The sequence below is a fragment of the Callorhinchus milii genome, unplaced genomic scaffold (genome assembly GCF_018977255.1).
Source record: "Callorhinchus milii isolate IMCB2004 unplaced genomic scaffold, IMCB_Cmil_1.0 Scaffold6, whole genome shotgun sequence".
NCBI classification, from domain to species: Eukaryota; Metazoa; Chordata; class Chondrichthyes; order Chimaeriformes; family Callorhinchidae; genus Callorhinchus; species Callorhinchus milii.
In genome coordinates this window covers 355,531-382,492 of record NW_024704747.1, presented here as the reverse complement: position 1 = coordinate 382,492, position 26,962 = coordinate 355,531, and the positions used below count along the sequence as shown (strand labels likewise).

The 26,962-nt window shown below is 43.3% G+C and overlaps 1 protein-coding gene across 1 annotated transcript in view; it reads right to left on the bottom strand.

Moving 5' to 3' along the window:
* spegb (striated muscle enriched protein kinase b) overlaps positions 1-26,643 on the bottom strand; it is a 54,058-nt gene extending 27,415 nt beyond the window's left edge. The window contains exons 1-14 of the mRNA XM_042336573.1: positions 26,592-26,643; positions 24,432-24,642; positions 20,829-22,474; positions 20,325-20,471; positions 19,419-19,601; positions 14,736-14,950; positions 13,774-13,862; positions 13,096-13,271; positions 4,684-4,944; positions 3,946-4,104; positions 3,450-3,639; positions 2,209-2,438; positions 1,124-1,243; positions 572-676 (exon numbers count right to left, since the gene is read on the bottom strand). Of these exons, the coding sequence (XP_042192507.1) occupies positions 572-676; positions 1,124-1,243; positions 2,209-2,438; positions 3,450-3,639; positions 3,946-4,104; positions 4,684-4,944; positions 13,096-13,271; positions 13,774-13,862; positions 14,736-14,950; positions 19,419-19,601; positions 20,325-20,471; positions 20,829-22,474; positions 24,432-24,625 (3,715 nt within the window). The 5' untranslated portion in view covers positions 24,626-24,642; positions 26,592-26,643. The remainder of the gene's footprint in view (positions 1-571; positions 677-1,123; positions 1,244-2,208; positions 2,439-3,449; positions 3,640-3,945; positions 4,105-4,683; positions 4,945-13,095; positions 13,272-13,773; positions 13,863-14,735; positions 14,951-19,418; positions 19,602-20,324; positions 20,472-20,828; positions 22,475-24,431; positions 24,643-26,591) is intronic.
* Between the last annotated feature and the right edge of the window lie 319 nt (positions 26,644-26,962).

Sequence of the window (26,962 nt, the reverse complement as noted above, 5' to 3'; positions counted from 1 at the left end):
TTGTCATAATGGAAACCCCTCATCCCTGTTAACATCCTCAGGTACATGTTAGCCCCCACTCACCCCAGCTCGGGTCTAAATCCCTGACTGTCCAGCGCCTTGGGACGTCCTCCAGATGTGAAAAGCCCTATACAAATGTAATTTTGTAGATATGTGTGAATATGCTGCATCTTTTCTGTTGCTTTTGCACCTTCCTTTAATGAGGTGTCCAAAACTGTACACAATATACCTCTAACCTAACTAAGGACTTGTACAAGTTCAACATTACCTCCTGCATTTGTATTCTATGTCTCTAGCTAGTGTCTGTGGTTTCTGCATAGCCACCTTTAATACCTGTATAAGACCAAGACAGGGTCCCTGTGTCACTCTATACCATTTAAAACCTGGTATAGGCCAGACCTCTTTCACAATGCTCCTCGCCATTTGGCATATATCGAATTCAACACAATATGTGCATGCAGCATACCTTTAGACAACTGTGTGTGTAGCCCTCAAACTCAGTGTTCAGAGAGTAGATTCAAACACTTGTGCATACAGACACACTCATAACAGCCAATGTATTTGCTGTTACCTATAGATGGATCCAGTTTCTTTGGTTTGTTCCATTTGAGAGTCACCGTGCGGCCGCTCACTCCAAGCACCACAGGGGGCCCATCAGGTGGCTCTGGCACCACATCTGTAGACAGAGAACAGCACAGCATGTCATAGCATGTCACAGCATGTCATAGTATGTCACAGCGTGTCATAGTGTGTCACAGCGTGTCATAGTGTGTCACAGCGTGTCATAGTGTTTCACAGCATGTCATAACGTGTCAGTGTGTCACAGTACATCAGAACCACTGCAGTGACACACCGTATATTCTCCCCCAGTGAGATACCCCAGACTCACTCCTTCACCTTCTCACATTTCAGGTACAGAGCTTGAAACAGCATTAAAAATGACAGATCTCGGTCACTAAAAAGCCCCAGTCGTTCGATTAGATTTCAGTCTGTCGCTAACTCATGGGGATTCCATATTTTATTTCAACATACTATCCAACATGGTTTTCATCCAGACCTGCTGTTGACAGGTGCTTTAGTCAGACACAATGAGACAGAGGTACAGCGGTCACTGAGATCTTACCAGATACGTATAAATGTGCATAGCAGGTAGCCTTGCCCACTTTGTTGGCTATGACGCTTTTATAGACGCCTGCGTGAGAATGGCTGATGGTACGAATGACCAAGCGATGGATGTCTTTATCTGTGTTGGAGATGAAAGAGTTAGAGTAATGAAATGGGGGAGAGCAGCAGTCTAACCCATCATTGGTGTCCACACTTCACATGCATGTGCACTGCTGTTCCCTGTCAGAAACACCCTTTCCCACCACCACCATCAGGGAAATGGACCAATTCCAACTCATGCCATAGAAATTCCCACGAACAATGTTTTCAAGACAATGAGCATGGATAATGAGACTCGCTTCAGAGTGATGAACAAGATTGTTGGTCACAATCAAGCAGATCCCAGTTGACCAGGGCAATGGACTTTCTCTCAGTATCTACTTTTTCATGTATCCAATATCTGACCTGGGTTACTCTGCCCCACTGTAAGGCACTGTTGATGATTGATGGCCTTGTCTGGCTATTCTATGGGACTTGAAAGGTACCCATGTCAAGGGGAGAAAGGGAGGATAGATGCTTCTCAATGGTTCCTGATAATCTTATAACCCAACACGATCATTGTGGTCACAATTTAAATAAAGATTTTTTTTAAACATCTACTCACATGGACAAAATGGAAAGGAGCTATTAGTATTGAACTATTTGCTTTTTAAACAATGCTATACTGTTGTGATTGTGAGATGTCTGTGTTTTAATAGAATCTGAAATGGGGTAGAAATTCCACCTGAGTCCATATTAATATAGTATTTCAGAGCCTGAACAATTTGGTAAATTGTTGAATTCAATTTTTATCTCTGAAGCCCGGTTTCTGTCGATCTTAAAAGAACTTACAGAAAATTGGGTCAGAATTAAACATTTGAGAATTTGACAAACACTTCGCACTGAAATGCTACGTTATTAGGTAAGTATAAACCTAGGTGAAATTTACCCCGGGAAGTGCTCGCTCAACAAGATTAGTAGATTTACTATTGATTGGAGCCTCCCCTCTTCTGCTATTATTGACAAAGCATGACTTCAACCATGCTGCTGTGTGTGTGTACGTACACTGGGTCATTCTCCGCTCTTCCGTGCTCTCCAACTTCAGCCCATTGTGATACCAGGTAATGGTGGGATAAGGAAGCCCCGTCACTTGACACTCCAGAACTGCGTCCTTCCCTTCAGTCACATCAATGTTGTGGATGGGTTTGATGAAGTCAGGCATTGTGAAGCGTTCCACCTCGTTCTCTGGGGTCTCAGGTTCCTCAGGGATAGAAGGCATCTTCTCCAGCTTGGCCCTGTGTGGGCAAAACACACAAGAGGGAATGATCAATGGCACTGAGTGCTTAGCTAGTGACTACCATCACTGTGATGGTATGGTATGTTCGGATGGTAGGAAGAAGGCTTTGATGTAGCTTAAGTGAGGAATCGCAGGAGGTGGAAGTATGTGAATGTGTATTCCTCCAAGTGGTCCAGTGCCTCAGGCAATGTTGTTACACCTACAACAATTTGCATTTATATAGTGCCCTTCACACGGGGTAGGGTTCCGGAGCACTTACAACCCCTCAAGATGTTAGCAGCTTGTAGTAGATTCACGACTCTGAGCTAGGTAGTCCATAACATAACAGAAACAGAAGGGCTGTTTATTAACAGTGCAATCTAGCGGAAAGCTCATTCACATTATTTTTACATTTGAGTTAAGGCTCCTGATTGTTTATTCTGATTTTATGCAGAATTTATGTAAGGCCAAATTTCTCACCAACAGCATAGCTTATAGGCCTGACAGTCTGGAATCTGCTTTTTAAAGTGAAAGACAAATATTTAAGACAACCACTGCTGCATTGTTAATCACTGTCCCCTGGATCATGTGTTTGGAAAGTGAACTTTCACTTGAATGGCCAAACACTGAAGAGAGTTTGATGCATTTGTTGTTTGGATGTGTGCCCTAGAAGCGAATGTTGAACGTTGTTTCAGTTAAACACAGACTGATTGCAACCGAGCAGAGGACTCGAACTGTGGGACCCATTAGTTCCCCTTGAGAACCAGCCTGAGACTGTGGTATTCCCACACTTACAGGACCCAATAGTTACCAAGAGGTTAGAACCTGTGTGGCCCACTAACAATAATCATCCTCACATTTGATACGGCACCATTCACATCAAGGGGAGGTTTCAGAGCGCTTCACAGGATGTAAAGTGTTGTGACTGTATTTGCATGAGAACATGCCTGAGCCCTCTGCTAGCTATGCTAACGCCACTATGAGCTCAGTGCTGTGCCTGAATGAGGAGTTGTGTCACCGTTGCCCTTACATGGGTGAGGAGACCACAGCTCGCGGTTCCTCCACGTAAAGCTCTGCTGAACAGAAGGCATCACCATGTGGATTCTGAGCAATGGCAGAATATTCTCCTTCATTCTCACTGACGGCATGAGTGATGATTAGCGAGTGGAGCCCCTGGTCCTTCACGATGCGGACATTGTCACTCTCCACAACCTTTTCTCCTGTCAAACAGATCTCATGTTAGTCAAACCATCCCAGCTCAGAAACAGCTAGAGAACATTCCCCTCATTGCCTCCATTACTTTCCTCCCACTTTTCATACCCACACATTCAGGTGTCAGGAATCTGGAAATCTTCATTTTTAATGTATTTGGTGCTGGCCTCTTGTAGCATTAGCCCCATCACAGAGAGAGGCCATCATCACACCTTCTGTCTGCAATTGGGTTTATACCCAAATCCCAGAGTATCTGACCCTGTGCACCATCCAGTCCCACACGGTTATATTATTTATTTGGGAGAACTCATTACCAAAATGCATCCACATGAGACTTGGTGGTGGCGTGCCACTGACTTTGACATCCAGACGAGCTGTCCTCCCCTCAATCACGACAACATCTTCCAGCTTCCTGGTGAAGAGCGGCTGAATTGAGGGCGCTACCGATAGCTGGGCATTGCAAGTCTTCTCATCTGAAAGAGAGACTCTGGCATTTACAGGAATCCAACTCTTAATCCTGGGTTGCAGTTGGATTCCCTCTCCCTCTCCACAGACATGATTAGTCAGTCATCATGACTCGCACTAACTGGGCTTCGACGGTGGGTAAAATCAGTCCTCGGCAGGTGTGGTGCTTTCACACACCAAATCGCAGTTTTAAATAATATTTGTGCCTACTGGGGAGGGTCATGAAATATCACCTGTCCAAAGTCAAGCTGGATTCCACAACAGTCAACCAAAGTCAGAAAGCACTTAGTCTGCTCATCACACAAACAGACGAGATACAATATTGATGATTTGTCCAGAAATTAGTGAGTTAGATTTACAGTTTCATAATATGAGGAAAATGCCATGACAGATGGGCTTTATCACCCTAATATTTAGGAGATTGTTAAGATGACTTGATTCCCCTCTTAATATATTTTGCCGAGTCCTTAGATACATAGCAACAGGACCCTTCAACCCTTCAAGCCTATTCTGCCAGTTTATTAGATTAAGCCAGATCCTTTAATCCATTTTCCTGCATTTTCCACATCCTTGTTTTTGTGGCTTACCTTTGGCAGTGCTCACTTTGCACGTATATATCCCGCTGTCGTCTTCGTGCACCGAGTTTAGAAGAAGTTTACACTTTTTCCCATCAAAGTGCATCTTGCAGTTAAGCAGTGCAGGCTGCACCAACTTTCCTTTGGTCAACCAGTCCACATCAATGTCTAGCGGACCTTGTATGAGACACTCGAAGCAGGCTGACTCCCCAGCATTAACCACATTGTCTCGTGCAGGAGCTAAAATGGTCAAAGTCTGGTCTTCACGCCGGGCTGCAATGTAATATGAATAAACAAGAAAAAATGGATCTGGTAAGGAAATGATTAATGTACATGTCCCAAAAAAATTATCAATGGGAAACCAAAAGGAAATGGTAGATGTGAGCAGTAACAGGAAGCTGGAAGCATGGATTGACAGTACAGGTTCCTGAAAAGCACACACAGTCTGAGTATGTGTCAAAGTGTTTTCCAGAGGTAGTTTCTTATAAATCTCTTAGATCCCTTAAACAACTTTTAAGAGAGAAGTAGATAATTGTTTGGAGTCCCTTCCTAAATTTAATAATCCTAATTCATTTTAGTTCCTTTGTGAAACCCATTGTAGTTTCCTGTCCCACTGCTTGTACTGCTAATCTGTTACACTCACCAATCTAAATTTTATTTGCAATTCTTTTTTGATATTTTCGTTTTGAGTATATATGTTCTTGAATTTTGTATACAACAGAAAGCCTATCTGATTCAAACTTCCCAAACCATTCATAATCACTTCTATCAAATTTCTCCTCACTGTCTGTTCCAGGATAGCTAACCTAAAAAATATAGTTTCTCCACACATAACTTCTCATCATTCACAGTAATTTACATTTATATCTAGCATACTGCTCAGACCAGTAACCCTAAACATAGATTCATAATTAACCTGATTAATAATTAGCTAAAATAATATGATAAACCAATCAGAGATAAACTAATAATGAATAGAAAAAAGAGACAAACTAATAAGAGGATAACTTGATAAACAGATAAATAAAAAATATATAGTCAAATAAAGTAATAAATTGATAACTATGGATAACTAGATAAATTGATGAATAAATAACTGATAAATAGAAACATTGAGATAAACAGATTATGCAATAAACAGTAAACATTTATTTTAATAAATAGAAAGTAAAGATAAACAGATTAACAAAGGTATAACCTAGGATGAACTGATAAAGAGAATCTGATAAATAAACTGATAAAGAAATTAACGTTAACAGAAAATAGAGACAAATTGTTGGATAATCTGATGACTCGATAAACTGATAAACTATAGAGCTTGATAGAGACAAACTGATAAGAGAAATAAACTAATATGAAGAAAAATATAACAATAATTAAATGAAGAAAACCTAATAAGTTAATTTAGTAAATAGAAATAAACCAATGAATAACGAGATAAGCAAATAATCTGATAAATAATTAAATATTCAGGTAAGTATGATTAACATGATAACAAAATAAACCGCTAAATAAATAAGCTGTTAAGCACTCTGAGACGCTACCCCTTGTGAAGGATTCTATATATAAATACAAGTTATGATTGTTAACTTCACAGATAACCTGATAAAGAGATAAACCAATAAACAGACAAAAATAAACTGCTAAATAAAAAAGAATAACTAATACATATCCTGATGAATAAATTAATTGACAAATAGATATTCTTGCACACACTTATATCTGACATTCTGTAACCGACTCACACTCCTGCACACACTTATATCGGACACTATGAGTCTAGTGGCTCATTTACACATTGAAATCAAGAAACTGAAATCTCCCAAACTGCTCATGCTGTGTCTCCAGGTGCCTTTAGCAGTCGGAGTAAAGGAGTCAGTGATTACTGCACAAGCAGATACCAACGTATGTATTATTACACTGACAAGATTAGTTTGGTACTGCAAAGTGCACTGACCACTGGATACTTGGGATGGATGGAGATAAGAGAAGCAACAAGACAGAACTGAGACACAGAGTGATGGAATTGAAAGCTGGATGATCAACTGCAATTTTAGTGCATTTAGTAAACAATAATCACACCCATTTTACTGTTTTTTGTTTGTGGTTCAAACTATTTTATTGAATATGCTAAAAATTATTTTACAAATAGTTACTGTTTCTTCACAGAATAAAACAAGTGATTGAGCAAAACACAGACAGGTACAGGTACAGCTTGATAAACACAGCAGCACCCCCAGAATGGGCATGTGCCCCAATCAATATCACTTAGGGTCCTTCCAACAGAATACTTCAACAAGATAGAAAGTGATTGGAAGCAATCACCTAAACCTGTGTTTTCTAAAGATAGATTATTTGCTGAGGTAGTCAGCCTCCAACAGAAAGTGCTGGGAATGCGGATCAGGCCATGAGCATCTGCTAAACAGTTTGGTTTGCAAGTCAGACTGCAATGCTAACTCTCTCTCAGAATATTTTTTAATGTATTTCCAGCATTCCAATTTTTCTTTTTAATCTCATCAGTTAAGGAGTTTCTTTAGAAATGAAGATTAACGTTAAAAAATAAATGCTAGGAATTAATGTTTCTCAACATCAGCCTTATATTACGGAATTTGTGTTTCTCAAAATGTTGTTTCATATCAAAGAGAGGCTCCTCTGGAAAATAGTTACAAAGAATTCAGATTCATTAAAAACATTTGGAAATCTTTTCCCCTTCAGGGCTCTTGTTCTGTGGATAAGTATCCTATGATTGCTGATGTTTATCCCTATTTGAGTATGTCTGTAAATGTACAGTATATGTGTTCAAATGAGCATGCAAGATAGGCTATATGTATGTGTTTGTGATAGTGTGAGTCACTATGTTTGATATGTGAGTGTCACAGTGGGTGTGAAAAAGTGGGTGTGTAAATGTCCATGTACAGCAGTATAGGGCCAATATGAGTGTGCTTCAGAATGAATGTTTGTGAGTATCTGTTTCACAGCAGCTCAAGTGTGTAAGGTGATGAGTCTCGGTGCAGTTGGAATCGTGCAGCATGTTAGGAGCAGCATCACTGTAAGGCTGTCAGATTGTGCAGCAATTGGTAAACAAGCACGTTTCCTCTTCCGACCAGACTCTGTAAATCTTACTATATATAGTTTTATTCAGACATCAGATAGCGTTGATGACTGCTGTCAATCTTTTCTCATTACAATGGGAAGTAAAGAAAAGGATATCCTTCCCACTTCTAGTTCCTGTCTCTTGTCAAAGGAATCGTGTTCTTATGTGTAGCCAGAATGATGGTTTGGTTTTATTCTTAATGAAGCACAACTGAGAGTCGGCTCAATATTCACCAATCAATGGACACTCTAACACAACGCACTTAGGGAAATGTTCAGCCACCTCAGCTATAAAACTGGTCACGTCAGAAAGGCAAGTTGAACAGACACTGGAGGGTTTTGAGCTGTGGGTCCTTATTAGCACATGATTTGGACATTGTTTTTACCAATTCTCAAGGTTTTTAATTAAACATTTTTATGGATGCATGATTGTTTGTAGCCTCATAGGCTGGGCATTAATATACACTGGAAGATGACATTACAATGACACATTGCTCACATACTGGCTGGCACACATGCTCTAAACAACACTCTGGGGCATTGATTAACTTTGTGTTTGTGCATCAACACAGTAGATTATAGTTTCTAATTATCAGAGAGACTTAAAACACAAGGAAAACTAACACAAGTACCCAGAGAATCTAATTGAAGTCAAATGGTGACTGCATCTGAGGTCCTGCTGTGAGTCTGAGATACGGAAGGCAATAGACCAATATAGATAGTGGACCATGTAGTTACACAAACAGTCTTCAACTGTGACAGACATTAAACATTACATTATGATGGCATTTTGAGGACAATATCCTTCCACATGACATAGACAGTGAAAGTTATTGGATAATCAGGCAATCTGTATTTCCTGAAGACTATTCCCCTCTTTCCAGTGAATTAGGACGCTCAGATACCGAATCGGGTAACATGGCTCTGTCAGGGAAGTCTTCACATCCAATCCTGGAGGCTTGGGGAAGACAGATTCACTCTTGGTATTTTTAAATCAAGACATTTTAATATTGTGTTCATGTGATTGTGTAACACTCCAGAGACAAGGGCTCCAACTCTGGGCTAAACAGGCAGAGATTTTGACATCTGTCCTCAGAGGCCAAACTGATTTGTTGCAGAACAACAAACACTAAAGCATGGATGGTTAGGTTTGAACTGGTGGACTGTGGACACTCACCCAATTTCAATGTTTCCCAAAATACAAGCACAGGTTAATGGCCCATTATTATCCAGAGCACAAGTCAGAAATCTCTCCGAACTAACTAAAATATTAGTCATATTACAACATTCCAGGTCCATAATTAATTCCAACATCTTCCCAGAGTTCCATGTGTGACAAGTAGTCCTTCGACTCGCTCAAGATCACTTAGCTACCAAATGCAACAACAACAAAATTGCATTACATTTTGTATGTGGGTTTCACGTCGGGAGTAAGTCACAAGGCGCTGGACAATCAGTGTTTCGGACCCGAGCTGGGGGTCAGGATCAGGAAGGGTGGCGGGCAGGGGGAAGGAGGGTGAACAAAGGCATGGTCGAAGAGGAGGGTCTTGAGACAGGTCTTGAAGGAGGCAAGGGATGGGGCCAGGCGGCAGAATGGAGTTCCAGAGGGTGGGGGCAGAGTGGCTGAAGGCTTGCCCGTTAATGGTGCTCAGTCAGTGCAGTCAGAAGATTGGTCAACTAGCTTGCTACAAACAAAGTTTATTTCTCATTCCTTCCACAAAGCACCAGCTGGGTATCACAGCCGAAACATTAAAACACAAGAGAGATTCAATAACTACAAAATCTTGCACTTTTATAGCGCTTTTCATGTAGAAAAATTATTTATAGTGCTCCTATGGGTTCACAGAAGGAGGAAATGACCAAAGCTGCAGTCAATGCGATAGGTTTGTAGAAGAGTTTTGAAAACAGAGAGGGAAAAGAGTCACAGAGAGCAGGGGCAACATGGCTGGAAGCTTCCTGTGGAGAGGAGGATGTGAAGCACCCCAGAGTTAGAAGAGCGGAGGGAGTAGATTGGTGAGTAGGACTGCAGTAGGTCACAGAAGTGGGGTGGGCAAGGGCAGTTGAAAATTAAAAGGAGAATCTTGAAGTCAATCTGCTGCAGAGTAGGGGAGCATGGTATTCTGGAACTTGTGGAGGGTGGAGATAGGGAGTTCAAATAGTGTCCTGGGTTCTTTAATGTCCAACTGAACAGGCAGTTTAACATCTCATTTGAAGGACAGCATGTCCAACAATACCCCACTCCCACAAAACTGCGCAGCAGTGTCAGCCCAGATCGTGAGCTCAATGTTTTCAATGCCGGACTTGAACCTACAACCTTCTGACCAAGAACGAGAGTATCATTTGTAAATCGTGAACGGCAAGTCACCTAACACCTGCAGGATTCTTTTAACTCGCTTCTTGAAAAGATCTATCCAATTCATGGAATACATGTACCTAACAGCAGAAGATACAGAACTCCAGAGTGTAGAGCTAATATATATGTATATCACAGAGCATAATCAACACATTGCCATGTTTCAACACATGAAATACTGCACTGAATGATCATGTAGAGCTCACACACAGCTGTTTCACAGGACACAAGTAGAAGTGAGGATCTGGCAATTTAATACAACATTATGGACATCCTGCTGAGGTTCCACTGAGTGACAGACTACATTACTGTTTGCAGGAAGCATTGGGTATAGAGAGAATCTGAGAGACTGCTGAAAATAACTCTACAGGGATAGGGTATGGATGGGGGAGGGGGTGGTGGAGGGAGATGGCGGGGGTGGGGGGGTAAATGGAGGGAGGCTCTTTTCTTTAAATGTAAAAGAGAGACGTGACGTACGTAACTCGTACCAAATTCAACAACCATGAGAGAAGACAAGAGTAAATGGTAATGTCATATGATCAGGAGGAAACACAGGAAATGCAAGGATTATTATAAATTATTATTACAAACCTCCTTTTACAGCTATTTAAATGAAATTATAGAATGTGTACAGCCACAGAAGGAAATATTCATCTCACTGTAGTGTATTTGTGTTGGTGCTCATTCCTCCACTAGAGCTCTCTACCCTAATCCCATTCCCTGCTCTCCCCGTCTTGTCTGTGCTGGTGCTCACTCCCCCACTGGAGCTCCCTACTCTAATCCTATTTATACATTTATAAAAATGTACAGTCAATTCACTTTACAGTATATTCTGTGAAGCACTTTGAGACGTCTTGAAGACGTGATAAGGCGCTATATCAAATGCAAGTATTATTTATTTATTGTTATTCCCTACTCGCTCCCCATCAACGTCTACATTGGTCCTACCTCTCTACTGGAGCTCTCTATTCCAATCCTAGCTCATTTCATACAGAGTGTGCTCTCTTCCAGATGACTGTACATGGGGTACACTATGTGCACATGCTCTGCCATCTCACTAATGTGGAATCCACAGTCCTCTAGGATTCCATACATGAAGCCTGCACTTCATCAGCTCACGATACACTGAGTCCATACTCTCACAGCAAACCAGATGTGGAATCCCATCTGTCTATATATGGAGTGCAGTCTCCCAGCTAACTATGCAGGGGCTGGGTGGAATTCTTTCTCAGCTCACTAAAGATGGGGTCCATAATCTCCCAAATCATTAAACAGTCTCCCAGCTCATATCGATGGAAACCAGCCTCCCACCTGTTTATACGTGGAATCCACTACCTCCCAGCCCTCTATAAGCAGAATCATACTCTCCAGTTCACCATACATGGGGTCTCCCTACAGTGTCTCCCAGCACACTAATACAGAGGTCTGTACTCTCCCCAGCTCACTACTGTGACTAACTTGAGTTCAATATGAAAGCTCACCTCTCCTTTCAAACTATTCGCTCATTGGCATCTCTTCAATAGATTAAACTTCAAACTATGTCTGAATGATAATCTAATGAAAACAAACCCTATTTAATGCTGGGCTTGATGCCCAGCGCACACCCCTCTCCCCAGGGAGAGGCTGACTGTGAAATCAATGCAGACAACATGGGCTCCGTTATAGAGTGAACACTGAGAATGGCAGCCAGTCTCCAGATTAACCAGGATACACATTGCTACATGACTCCGCTGATTGGAGTCAATTAGACAAGACTCAGACACAAGACAGTCAAATAGTACTGCATGGTGTTTGTTACTAAGCAAAGTCAGCGATGGGGGTCCATATGACCTCAGTTCCCCTGTGTGCAGATAGAAACTCTGTCAGCCACTGCAGTACAGAGTTAGTTAGCACAAAAACACAGCAACAACAAAACAGAACAGGACCAAGGAACAGCATGTCTCCATCTGTGTCTTAGCGTCACTGTAATTAATGAGGACACCTGTGTGACCAGCCTTTCTCACCATGAATAATGCATCATCACATGCTGCAGGGAGAGAGAGGGACATCACTCTAGTGAAAAATTATCCACAACCATACAGTTCCAGAAAAAGGCCAGCAATAGAAACCTTCTGTAAAGGTATCTTAAAATGTTGAAGATTGGCCCCTTTGACACATGCTATCTCTGGTACTGCAGTCATTCTGTGGAGTTGAAAAGTGCCCTATGAGTGTAGTGTAGTGTGCACCAAACCTGACCACTATCACGTCAGATGAACGTATACAGCAATGTGACTTAGAACTTTAAATAGTTCCACAGATTATTCCAGATAGGTACAACCTCTTCAGATAATTGACTGGCCAATCACCTCCATCAAACTTTCTGATTGTGTCTCTCTTTCAGCTCTATCTCTGTCCCTCTGTTCTTTTCACTTAGATTCTCAGTCCCTCTTTTATCATAATCTTGGTGTTTTTGTGAGAGAAACTTCTCTGTATGCATATCTCTTGGGTTGTGATTCTGCTGTCTTGGTATCTCTCCCTCAGTCTCTCATCAGTGTATGTGTGATTCTCTGTCTTTCTGTGTCCATGTATGACTCTACCATTCCATATCTGTGAGCTTCTCTCCTTTTGATCATTGTTTGCAAATGTGTCTTTGTGTCAGTCAATTGTCCTCTGTGTGTGTCTCTCTCTTTCTCTCCTGTATGTGTGTGCTTTCTCTGTCATTATCAATGTGTATCTCTTTCAGTCCATATCTAGTCACACGTACACCTGCCACTGACTGGTCAGTGATTTAGACATGATAGGTTACAGTTGTGAGCTCACATAATGGTTCAGACAAATCCCAAGAGGAATTAATCTCATGCGAGAAACACACTGACTTTCTGTTTTCCAAATATATAGATATTTTTATAGCCACAGAGAGACATGCACACTATCTGTGCAACTCATTGATCAGTACCTGACCCCTGAAATGTCAGGATCAGGGGAGCTCACATGCTTACCTTTGACCTCAAGCTTGCCATCACACTGCTTTGTGCCATACTCGTTGATTGCTTTGCAAGAGTACATTCCAGAGTCGGACCTCTGCACAGCAACAATGTTCAGATGGAATTTCCCCTTCTCCCCTTCCAGGACATAATGCCGGTTGTCATTCTTCACTGGCTCACGGTTCCTCAGCCTGTGAAATGTTCAAACCTGGAGTTACACACATCCCCTCAAAGAGTCACACTTGCTTTTCCACCCTCTAACAGGGTTTCTAACTGTGAGATTCCCTCAGAAACAGATGTCCGCAGTGGTAAGACTCCTTCCGTAACTGTCGTCCTGATGCTGAAACTCTTACAGTAATAGGGGTTCTTGTGGCAAACTTCCCTCTGTGTGTGCACGTGATATGTGTGCATGTGTACACATGGGAATATATATACAAGTTGGAAGAGGATCAATATACATAGTTCGGGTTATGTTGGGCCAAGCTCTCTTGCAGCTGGAGAGCCTGTCTGCCCTTACATGTGAAATCAACAGGATCCTCCATCAGATGTAGATATTCTTCATCTGATGTGATGGGGCCGAGGAGCTGGGTGTAGAGTTAGATGTAGATCTCGGTGGGAACTGTCAGCAATTTGCACTCAGGTAATAAATGAAATGTATAAAAGCGACAGATGTGGAGCTTCCCTCATACTCACCAGTAAATGATAGGCTTGGGCTCTCCCTGTACACTGACAGTCAGGCTCACATTCTGACCTTCCACAGCAACCAAGTCACTCAGAGATATCTGGATAAAACAAATCACATTTACTCCAATAATCTCACTGTAGTCAGGAAGGGATGATAATTCACACAAGTGAACAGCAGACTCCTACTGATATTTCATTTCTAGCAGAATTCATGTTGTTTAACAGAATGTTCAATACAGAAAGCATGTCCGTCTCCCCAGCCCCATCAGTGGTCAAGGACCCAGCTGTTATACCCTCATGCTTTGGAACTCTCTGAAAATCTGTCTCTGCTTTGCGCCTTCTCTCAGACGTCAAAACTCTTTTAATATGCATCTCTAAGACTGTGCCTTTAGTCAACACCTTCAGCCTCGCTGGGCAAGTTTCCATACTCCACACGCCTCTGTTTACCTAGCAGTAAGTAGGAACTTGGATGTTAGTCGATTGGTGGATCGCTTTTCTGGGGATAATAATCCCTCAAAAAAAAATTTGATCACTCAATCCACGGTTGTTCGTGGGACACTGCTGTGCGCAATTGGCTGCCATGTTTTGCCCACAAATATACAGTCAACTCACTTTACAGTGTATTCTGTGAAGCACTTTGAGACGTCTTGAAGACTTGAAAAGTGCTATATCAAATGCAAGGATTATTATTATTTTATTATGATAACTGGCAATCTGACAGTCAGGTGCAGGTAATTGAGTATTAATAATAAATAATATTTGCATTTAACATATTATAAAAGTGTTAAAACCGAGGCAGAATGATGTGAAAAGAACAAATGGAGTGAGAGAGAAATTAAATACTTGTGTAGAAAGATCAGCTGTAGATAGGGTACAAGAAACAATCACACACTTAACATTAATACTTGTGAATAACTTTTGATATTTCAACAAAATAAGATGCCATGAATGCAAGTTCTTTCTTTCCGTACCTCAAAGATAGGCGGTGCTTTGAAGTGTGTTTCGATGAGACCTTGTGATGTGAGGGCCTCTAGTGGGGACAAGATCTCTGGCACTTTCAGAGCTTGTCTGCCCTTATACGTAAAATCAATAGGATCCTCCACGGGACTTAGATATTCCTCATCTGATGTGATGGGGCTGTAGAGCTCGGTGGGAACTGTCAATAATTTCCTGTCAGCACCAGAATCTGTGCATTCACAAAAACAACATACATTCAGTTCCCATCTCTGTGCTGAGCAGAAAATTACTACAGATAAAATTGAAAAATGTCTCCTAGTACCATTCATTCACATTGTAGCCCTCCCACAAGTCGTTGCCCAGTAACTTATGCTCTCGAGTCCCAGCTTCCCTCTCCTCAGTCACTCTCCTTGTTCAGTTTTCTCCAGTTACTCTCACACTGACCAATCACCATGGAATTGTAGCGGTAAATCCTGGGAATGGTGGTGGGGGGTGGGGGGGTACTGGTTGGGATGTGCAGAGTCTTAGTGGAGCAAATCATGAATTCTCCATTCTAAACAAATTGCTCGCCAGGCTTCCCAAATCTTCCCTGAACAAGCTGCAGATCCTTAGAACTCCGCACTCATGTCCTCTCCTGCACTCGGCTCCATGAGCCAATCACCCCTATGCTCGCCTGGCTCCACTGGTTCTCCATACCCCATAGGACTGAGTTCAAGATCCTCATTCTTACTTTTAACTTTCTTGCCCACCCAACCTCTGAAACTTTCTTAAATCCTCGCAAACTGCCGGTCTCTCTACTGGCCTGCTTCACGTCCCCTGCCCATCCCACTACAGGCAGCCTTTCTGACTCCACTCTCTGGAACTCCATCCTGGAATCTCTTCACCTCGCCTCCTTCAAGGTCCATCTCAAGACATTCCTCTTTGACTGCACATTTGATTATCTTTCCCCTCACTCCCACTTGGCCCCAGCACTTTCGAATCCAACCCCCAGCTCAGGTGCAAAATCTTAAATGTCCAGTGTCTTGGGACATCCTCTCAATGTGAAAGGCATTATATAAATGCATTTTGTTGTTGTTTTGTTGAAAAATGGGGCACCAAAAACTGCATTCATTATGGTAACTGAGGTCTAACCAGTGATTTCTACTGAATTAGCACACCTCTTTCACCTACAAGATACAGTCAGTGTATTTTACAATAAAATCAGGTGAAACACTTCAAGTCATGAAAGATCAACATTGTTTACAAACTTCCAGTCTAAAAAAAATCTACTTAATTCTGTTAATTGGAACAAACATGTCTTGTAATGGAGGCATATTGTGGCATTCATATCAAATGTACATGGGTCAGTGAGATATTGGCAGGAATGTAAAACCAAGCAAGTTCTACTGTAGTAGAACAGTAGCCAGTCTCCATCTAGTGGAGAGATTGATTTATTCTCAATGAAGTATCCAAATCCCATCTCTGAGTCACGTCATGAGATTCAGGAATATAGAGATTCAGATGATATTCAGGAATATAGCTCTGATTTTTAGTAAACCTCAAGCATCTTCCAGCTAATCTCAAAGTTAACTATTCCTAGTCTATCAGGAAAGAGGATTAGAAACAAAGAAATCTATTGTGCAGGAGGCCATTTTCCTCATCAAGTCAGCACTGGCTAATAGAGCAAGGTGATGGCTTCAGTCCCACCACCCACTTTATCCCCTACCCCTTCAAGCCTCTCTCTCTCTCTCTCTCTCATATAGCTGTCTGTGGCCCTCTTGAAAGCTACAATGGATACCGTGTCCACCACCCTACTCAGCAGGACTATCCACATACCTATTCTCTAAAAAGTTCTCCTAACTTCTCCTTTTGCTATTTTTGTGCCGATCATTACTATGTACCCTAATCACTGACTCCCCTATCAGTGGAAATAACCTCTCCCTTTTTACCCTAACAAAACCCCTCATGGCTTGGAGAGTAAGAAGAGTAAGGGTTTTACTGCTATAATCACTCTGAATACATTACTGGAACTGGATTCTTCTGTGAAAGAAAGAATAGAAATCAGAAAGAGAGAAGGAGCTTGCCCCGTTCCTGCCCCACTTACAAAGCCAGTGTGAACACTCAACACCAAGGCCAGTCCACGCCGTTCCTCCATACAGCAGTACGTTGCACTCTTCAGAAACAGAAAGTTCTGCTTTAAAAAGCAAACCACAGCTTCCAGTGTCAGGCGATCTAACTCAACAATATGCTCCTGCCTCTGACAACTGATATCCAAATGCAGAGTGTTGTACAACCTCTCCCGGAAAAATTCTCAGAAGACAGGGTCCAGCGGGAGTTGGGTGAGGTAGGCCCATATTGAGGAGGGTCTTCATACTTGGGATTAACAGTCCTGACTGAGCAGAGAAGGCAGTCTGTGGGAGCAGTAAACAGTAGCCAGCCCACGTGTCTCCAGAGCAATGCAAGGTATGTGCTGCTCTTTATTTAGCAGTAACATCACCCAGGCCATGTCGTTGTGTAACCCAGCCAAGGAGCAAAGAGTGGGTAGTGATCAAAGAGAGATGTCACAAAAGGGACAGCACGACTGACAGATAAATGCTGCAATCTCTTGACTACTGCAGACTTGCTGTCTCCGTACCTAGGTGGCTAGAGACATGCTGCAATTCATGCTCATATTGTCCATAGTCTGCAAAGAGACAAGGGGGAAGGGGAGGCGAAGGGATTCTGAGAAAGAATCCCAGAGCGTGGGGCACAAAGGCTGAAGGTCTGACCGCCGATGGTGGCAGGGCAGGCAGGGCAGGTGGCATGGATCAAGCTAGTGCCTGCTGTGTGTAGGGAGCGGGCAGATAGGTAAGGTTTTAAGAGGTTACATAGGTAAGGAGTGCTCTAAAAGTGAGGATGAGAATCTTAAATTTGATCCTCTGTGGGATGGGGAGCCAGTAAAATCAGGTGAGGATGGGGGTGATTGGCTCACGCATGCAAGGAAATTTATGAACAGAAATAGGCCCATTCGTGATTATGATCTCGGCCTCTTGGCACACCCTCAGTTGCTGCTTTCTTCAAAAGCATGTCTGTTATTTCTGGAGCTGATTTACACTGTCCATTTCTCTGGTAATTTATGCTGCTTTTATATTGCAGTTTGAAATGCGGTATTGAGTTGGTGACAATGCCGCGTTTCAAGCAACAGCAGCTTTTACATTGCCTCCGAATCTCTGGATATCGCAATACTTGTGCTGCTCTTTAATTAGCTGAGACATCATCCAGGCAGTGTCATACCTTAAGCTGGCCAAGGAGCAGAGGATGTGGCAGCCAATCATAGTGGGATTTCACAAGTACAGGCAGTCTGACCAAAGATAACTAGCATGTGTACAGTGCCAGGTTAGCATCTTCAGAGCACAACTCCAAAAGACGACATCAGCCCCACAACTCTGTAAAAGCGTTAGCGATGGAGACACAGAGACTTGTCTCAAGAACCCATCTCTGTGGCACTGACATGTTTTATTGAATTTGGGTCTTCTCTACCCGGGAACTACGAGATCTGAGTAGGCAAAGAGGATCAAGCTCAAAGTAGGGTTTTCCAAATTTGGTGTATCAATTTTTCATCAAACGTTTGGTTCAGGGGCTGGCGTGCCTTAGGAAGCAAGTTTGTAATATTTGCTTGACTAAAAAACTTTGCTTGACTTCCCTGCTTACATATATGTTCCTTACGTGTAACACGTGTCCCTAGTGTTTACTACATTTGTCTTAATTAACAATTTACATAGAACAACCTTGTTAATCCCCTTCCTCTGCTGCATAACTTCTGCACTATCCTCCCTCTTCCTGCCTCACTCCCACACCCTATGTATAAATCCTAGAGTCCCATTTGTTTTTATCAGTGATTTATTAACAATTCTTTAAACTGCTTTAACTCCTATTCATTATGAAAAGGGAATCCTGGCCCATTATTTCCACCCCACCCTACCCTTCCCTCCTCCCATCCCACCCCTTCCTCTCCCTTCCCACCCCACCCTCCCATCTCAGACAATCCTGCCCCTCCCTCTACCCTCCCAGACCACCCTGTCCCTCCCTCTCCCCGTCCCAGACCACCCTCCCTCTCCCCGCCCAGACAACCCTGCCTCTCCCCTCCCAGACCACCCTGCCCTAAGACTCTCTCTCTTAAACCTTCCTTGACCCATTTCTTGTTCATCTCCACTCCTCATGGATCAGGTTTCAGCTGCATGGGATTAAAGGAGTGGCAGAAGTTGCAAAGATGGAAGAAAGTGACTTGATTAGAGCCCGGATAAACGGTTTGAAGGTGTGTTGAGGGACAAACAAAATGACAAGGATTTCCACAGTGTCCATGAGTAGCAGTCAGCAATTGGAGTGTTGGATATGGTCAATGTCTGATGTTATAATAGTAATAATAATCTTTACATTTTTACATTTGATATAGCGCCTTATCACGTTTTCCAGACATAATAATAAGAGATTTATTATTATTATTATTTAGTGAAGGCTCTGGCACAGATAGGAAAGTGCAGACCTGGGAACATGTACCAGGGAGGACAAAGGGCAGAGGAGCAAAGAAGTGGCCAACAATGTCAAAAGCGGTGGAGATATTGAAGTCTAGGAGATACAGGAAGCACTATTCACACACAAAGAGGATATCCTTAGTGCCTTTTAGGGAGTGGTGGGAGAGTAAGAGGGAAGTCAAGAGACAACAACAGACAACAATGTACCTGCTCGGATTTGGACAGAAGCGGAACAGCTAGACAAGCCGACCTCATTGGCAGCACTGACAGAATATAGACCGCCATCCAGTACACTCGCTGATTGGATGAGCAGTGTGTGCCTTTCACCCTCTGCTTTAATCAGATACGTTTGGCCCAATCCGAGAATTTCACCATCTTTTTTCCAAATAACTGTGAGAGAAATAAAAACACAATTTAGTAACAACTTTCTATTTCCAATTCTCTCCCTTTCTCCTCTCCTGAAAGCTTTGACTCGAGCTGGGTACAGAGCCACAAGTGGCCACGCTCTGGGATCTTGCTCAAGTTACCATTGTCCTTGTGTTGTCCCAGACAGTGAGTGTTTTCAAGATGTTTGCTCATAGAGGGCATCGTAGCCAAGCCCAATGCTGTCCTCATTTGATGACCACACTTATACCTTTCAACAAGGTTTCACTGGATAGCAAACAGAAGATGATTTTCCTCTCCTCACTAAGGTTAATTGAGGTTAATTGTAGCTCCAACTGCTACACCAGATACACAAAAGATACCAGTTAGCTCAGCATGGACTGAGAATACAGTGAAGATTTTTTTTGGTCAGCTGGGTGTTTTTGACACTTGAAACCCATCACCATGCTTAAGAATATGTATAATCAGACAGAGGTCAACAAATGTATGCATGCAGGTTAGCAAAAGCTGAGGCTTGAAGACCCCAAAGTGTACAATAGGATATTGTTGAAGTTTAATCAGTTAAAATCACAGAGTTTGCCATTGAAAGCATTGTCTGGCAAGCTTCTGCTGCTTGTCCTATGACCAGTACGTAGATTATACGTACTGGTCATAGGACGAAGATTATAATATATAGGACGAAGATTATAATATATAAGGTTATAAGGAACTTTCTTTTCATTTTCCTACCTTCAGGCATGGGAGTTCCTGTAACAATACATTTCAGCAGCACTTCAGCTCCAGCGGTCACCATTGTGTCTGTGATGGGAATTTCAAAGACTGGAGGCTCCAATGGCTCCTCACCGGCTGACACATAGGAATCATCTGAGGAATCCACTGGAAAACAAAGGTCGGTTTCTTTCTCCTTAGGGGTCTTTATAAACTGGAATACATCAGGTCTCCGTCTGCTCTACAATGCCTTAGTAAAGTTGGACTGAAATTTTAATTGCAGGCATGTGCACAAGATTAACAGATACACAATTTTACTGACATATATCTGTAAACTGACAGCACAAGGTGGAGAAATCCAATTCACATAAATGCAGAATTACAGAGACACACACGCCAACACACAGAAACATGATATCCACAATAGGACCTGTCCCAAGTTGTGGAAATTTGGATTATCTACTCTATAGACACCAGAAAGATGCCAGTTTATTCTTTGACCCAGTCTCTCTGGTACCTCCTTACCTGTTTCTGGTGAAGTTGGACAAAGCTGTTTTGATTTCCCTCGGGAGATTTTCCGGGCAGATTTTCCCTCTGTTGTTCTTAAAGCCTTTCCTTCCATTTCTACATCTTTTCTTTCACCAATTGTGATCCTTGGGATGATGGGTCTGGGTGTGGCACTTGGATTGGCAGGACAGAGTGGGGCAATGTCAAGCCTTGGAACACTGTCTTCCTGGTCCAAATTCAACCTGGTTTTCTCCAATGATTCTCGCAACTGTTTACTTGAAGCAGGAAGCTGCGATAGATTCTGAGCTGATCCCCTATGTTTGAAGTGTGCAAGAGTCTCAGAGTTCTTCAGCTGGACAGCAGAAATGTTAACTGGTACTTGGTGCTGGAAAGTTGAACTTGCCTTTCCTTCTTGTTCCACAACTAATTGTGAACGACTTGGCTGAATCTGAGTTTCCAGTGTGCAGGATCCCAGGATTTCCTGTACGACTCCAGTTCCTGCATCTTGCACTTTTGTATTGCCTGCTTGTGCATCTTGCTGGTCAATATGATTGATTATCGGGTGCTGCGCTTGGTGTTTCTCTCCATCAACTTCCAAATCATCTGGCTCAGTTGAAACACTAGTAGTAGCAAGACCTCTCTGAAGGGGCTTACGCATAGAATTTAGCATTGTGTCTTTTGGTGCTTTCTCAGCAACTCGCTCCACACACCTCGCCCCCTTGGGCATCATACTAGGCTCACCTCGCTGGACAGTTACTCTCCGTGCTGACAAGTCTCTTTTCAGCGCTCGTTCCAACACAGGAGACTTCATCTGTGGTTTTGACATGGAGCTCAGCGCATTTTTCTTAATCCGATTTAATTCCTCTGAGATTTTGAACTCTATTTCATGGACCCTGTGTGCGTACTTCCCTTGCTCATCAAATGAAGCTGCTTTTTGCTTGAATACCGTGCGTTTCTGCTCTGGACCTCCACCTTCCACCCTCAGTAGTCCTCTCCCCTCACTGTCCAGCAGATCAGAGAGCGAAGGCCTTCTCCTCACCTCATGTTGTTCCATGTGATCAAAGGACTTGCACTTTCTGAACCCTGGCCACGGCTGTCCATCCACCAGGTCAAAACTTCGCCTCCTCTCTGGAAATGACTCAAAATATTTCACTTTCTCAAAGATTCTGGATCCGGAGCGGGAAGGGGCTGGTGACAGCCGACATGTGCTGTCTTCCATCGCTACATCCGTAGTGAGGTAATCATCTGACCTGGATTTCTTAACTTTTGCTTCAAACTCCTCTGGAACGGTATCTCTGTATTCAACAGGTGTTATGAGTTTCCGGCGTGGAGTCAGTGGAGTGGTCTGTATCTCCCTTACACTGCCCCGGACAGGCTGCTGGGGCTCACTAATGGGAGACGGTCTGGGGCTGGTAGAAGCGGGGCTGGTGTGAGCTGGTCTGGGGCTGATGGGAGCTGGTCTAGAGCTGATAGGAGCGAGGCTGATGGGAGCTGGTCTAGGGATGATGGAAATGGGGTTAATGGGACCTTGTCTGGGGTTGGATGCTGAAGGAAACGAAGATGCTCTCAAGGTTTCTTGCTGCACGCCCTGGTGGTGTTGTGACATGCTGTCCCTCCAGACAGGGTGACTGGAACCTCCAACTACACCAGTCTCAGAAAGGTCTCTGTGAGAGATAGAACAAAACAGATAAACAGGAAATCTTCCTCTTTCTTGGACAGACTCCTCCCTAGGCACTACTATATAAGCTTCCAAATGGGTATATGGCATGTCAAAACAGAGTCAACAGAGGGAAGAGTTGTCTTTTGTAAAACAGCACTAACCTAGCACTGATTGAAGATCACAAGGAGGATATGTCATTTCTGGCACTATGAGGGAGAGACCCTGAGTACGAGGAGTGAGAGAGAAGGAAGGAGAGACAGAGGTGGTGGGAAGAGTCTGAGTGTGAGAGAGGAGGAGAGGCTGAGTGTGAGTGAGAGGAGAGGCTGAGTGTGACAGAGGAGGAGAGTCTGAGTGTGAGAGAGGAGGAGAGGCTGAGTTTGAAGTTGAGTGAGGAGAGGCTGAGTTTGAATGAGGAGAGGCTAAGTGTGAATGAGGAGAGTTTGAGTGTGATAGAAGAGGAGTCTGAGTGTGAGAGGCGAGGCTGAGTGTGAGAGAGGAGAGACTGAGTTTGAATGAGGAGAGGCTGAGTGTGACAGAGGAGTCTGAGTGTGAGAGGGGAGGTCTGAGTGTGAGAGAGGAGGAGTCTGAGAGAAGAGGCTGAGTGTGAATGAGAGGCTGAGTGTGACAGAGGAGGAGAGTCTGAGTGTGAGAGGAGGAGAGGCTGAGTGTGAGCGGAGAGGCTGAGTGTGAGAGGAGAGGCTGAGTGTGAATGAGAGTCTGAGTATGACAGAGGAGGAGAGTCTGAGCGTGAGAGGAGGAGAGGCTGAGTGTGAGCGGAGAGGCTGAGTGTGAGAGAGGAGGACGAGAGGCTGAGTGTGGGTTGGAATCTGTTGAAGATCGGGGACAATCTGGGTTAGTGCCTTTACTGCAACATTAATATCAAACTGACCTGAAGCAGACAATTGGTTATGGGGTGAAGTATGTCCATATCTATTGTTTTGTGGGTCTGTCATGACAGTTAGCATGTAATAAGTGGTGCCCCAGTAAAGGAGCACATCCTAACACATGTCATAAACAAAGCAGTTTCACATGAGCTCAGTGAAGTCATGCAGGAGTCAGAGGAAAGCAAAATATATAAAAAGCTGAATCAGGACTGGAAACCTCAAAGCACTCAATTTCCTGATCTTATTATAACCACCAGAGGAGAGCTGCAGTATCTCCTGTACCAACAATTTTGTCAATAGCCAGCTCCCTGTAGGTCACTATCATCAGGATAATAGGCAGCAGATGATTACAATTCTTTCTGATTGAAGCTCATTTTGTGGACAGATAGAAGATTGATAATATTTAAAGATCTGGACCAATTCTGAAATTGGGCAAGAGTGATAGACACAGTTTACTGTAAACAAATGTAAGGTAATGGAGACCAGAAAAAAACAGTGAATGTCTTAATAACCGGAATTAACAGGGTTGTTTAAGAGAGAGACAAATACACAGTCATAGAAATATTAAAGGATGTGGTGAAAAGGTGGGGCATTGGGATTAAAAGTTCTCGCACAATCTAATAAACTAGTAAAGTAGAACAGGCTGATTGAGCTCCTCCTGTTCCTGCTTTCTTTTTCTTAACAGAGGTACCACTGCCCATAATTGTTAACTCACAAAGCATTCCACTCTGTCCCATGTACCAGGATATAAACTATGAACTAGTAATTTAAGAGGAAGATCAAGAAATTGAGCTCTTTCAGAAGCTAAATTTTCGCCAACATAAAATTTGCAAATAAATTCACCTGATGATGGATGGAGCTGGAGGGAGATTGTGAGGGGCATGTACTTACGCAGGTATTGACAACGCTTTTCCTCTATAGAGGCTGAACATGCTTCCGTATGTATCACTAGCAACAGACAGGCTTTCCTCTGAGCTCCAGCTACTGTACACCGAGTTAGAGTGGGGGGCCGGGATCAGTGGCTCTACCCCCAGGTGTCGGGTCTGCGTGCTCACTGGCTGCTGTGTATCTGCTTGCCTGGGAGATTCTGTGGGGGCCTCCTGAACTAGTCTGATACCGAGTTGCTCCTTCACTACTCCTTGTGAGGTCCCAGTGCTTGGGGTTCCTGCAGTCTCCATCGATGAGTGCTGGCTCCACGACCTATCCGAGTGTGGTGGATGCTCTTGGACTGTCCTTGCAGAAGAAGGTGTGCTGCCTGATGTCATATCCATGAAACTCTCCAATTCACCTTCTCAGGAAAGGAAAAATATCATTGAAACACATCAGGTCTGAGCTCCAAGTCTAGAAGAACTACAGTGAGACAAACACATGGAGACTTAGTTTTCAGCAGTTGCCGGTGAGAACAATATGGGAATGAACAAACCTGCTCGAACCTTAAAAACCTGCCTCCTCCCTCCACTCGGCAAGCACTGGCCTGCTTCACAAACTCTGTCCTGTCCACCTCCTATCGGCAGTCAGGTCTTCAGCCTTTCTGCCCTACCTCTGGAACTCCATCCCAGAGTCCCTTCACCCTCACCCCTTCCATTGCCTTCTCCAAGGTCCATCTCAAGACCTTTCTCTTTGACGGTGCCTTCAGTCATCTTTCCCCTCACCCTTCTTGAATCCAATCCCCAGCTCGGTTGAAACCCCTCAACCATCCAGCAACTTAGGAAGCCCTCCTGACATGAAAGATGCTATAGAAATCCAATTTGTTGTTGAACAAATTCATCTTCCAGAAGATTACAAAAAAGATTTTACTTCAAATGAAGAGGGCAAATCAGTTTGTTTGGGATAGGACTATCAGCACAAATCTAAAGCACAAGCTACATTTGTTTTGGTCAGCCAGGTATCTGACACATGCAGAAACGCATTACCATGCTAAAGGGTATCCAAACCAGACAGAGTTCCACGTCTGTATGCCACCCACACATGGAAATTTCCCTGCGTGTAGAATGGAATGTGCAAACTTTCCCTGGGATGCATCCTGCTTACCTGCTTGTCCCTGAATCTCTCCGTGGTGGCCTTGCCTTCACCTACTATATCGTAAACTCTGGAACTCCTTGCTCCAATCCTTACACCTCATGCCCACCTCCCCATGCCACCTATCTTCAAATCCCACCTTAAGATCTACTTGTTGGACCAAGCCCATCGTCACCTCCTCCTCTCACTTTCAGTATCCAACCCCTCCACTGTGCAGCACTTAAGACATTATCCGTACCATAGGATGCTATTTAAATGCAAATTATTTTTGTTGTATTTCCAGAGAGTATATTAGATGCAGCTTGGCAAGAGAAAAGGCTTTAGAAACCCAGACTGTGTGCTGGATAACTGCTGGAGTTGAATCAGCTAAAACTGCATAGCTTGCCATTGAAAACACTGTCTGACAAGTTTCCCGCTGCTTGTCTAGCTAGATTTATATTAATAATCCTTGTATTTGATATAGTGCCTTATCGTGTGTTCGAGAGGCTCAAAGTGCTTCACAGGACACACTGTGAAGTGAAGTGACTGTGTATTTTGGGGCGAAATGTGGCAGTCAATTGCGCACAGCAGTGTCCCACAATAGCTTGGACAGCGGCAGAGTTGAGAGGGGTGAGGTACAATCTATTTATATCTTATAAAATACAAGGTTACTTTTTTCCCCCAATATAATACCTTGGTCAAAATATTTCAACCATATTTCAACTTAATGGTTTACCCATCCCATTAGTGCTTTGGCTTGTAGGGCTAACAGAAACTGAATGGGAAGAATCCTTGCCCCAGTGACTGGCCTGCCCCTCCAGGTCATACCAACGAGCCAGGCTGGCTGTGCTGTCATCAGGAGTGTCCTGGAGTATGGCGGATGTGCTCTTGGCTCCAAAACAGGACTACAAGACCACCAGAGGATTTTCTTGATTCCGAACTTCTGTTGCTAAATATGTCACCTTGAAGCCAGCTCATCTCCAAAGGGACCCCACTTACCTCCCGCCAGGAGGACAGTCAGTTTAAAATAACTTTATTAGGTACTCGGGAAGCAGTTCAGAGTGCATCTGCTTAGTGGAAATAGCGCTGGTACGTGTCGCGTTGCACTGTGCCCTGTGGTTTAAATTTGGAATCCTCTGTTCTCAAGTCCAGATCTGACTGTGCTCAATTGACTTGAGTTTATTACCGGGCTATTACTTACCCTGCTCAACTGTCTCACCCTCATCTCCATGTACCTACCTGCAGGCACTCTTTGAACAGTCTGTTTCTTTGGTCCCAGAGATTCCCCAAGACCACAGGCTTCTGGGTTTCAAACGTGTCGTCCTCTGCACATTCCTCCGAGTCTGGGTACAAACAAGATTTTTCAGTATTAATAGAAACAGCTAAAGCTGCACATCGCTAGTTGAGATGCTCTGGGATTTACATTGTTGGTTTCCTCAGGAGAAGCCTTACCTTCACTCTCCCCGAGCTGCTTAACAGTGATTTACTCTGAAACTCACACTGACAGGAGTTCACACGCAATTGTGAAGACAAGATCCTCATATGCACAAATGCTATTGAAGGCTGATGGTTACCAACAGACAAACAGAAGCCCTAACTGTAACCAAATT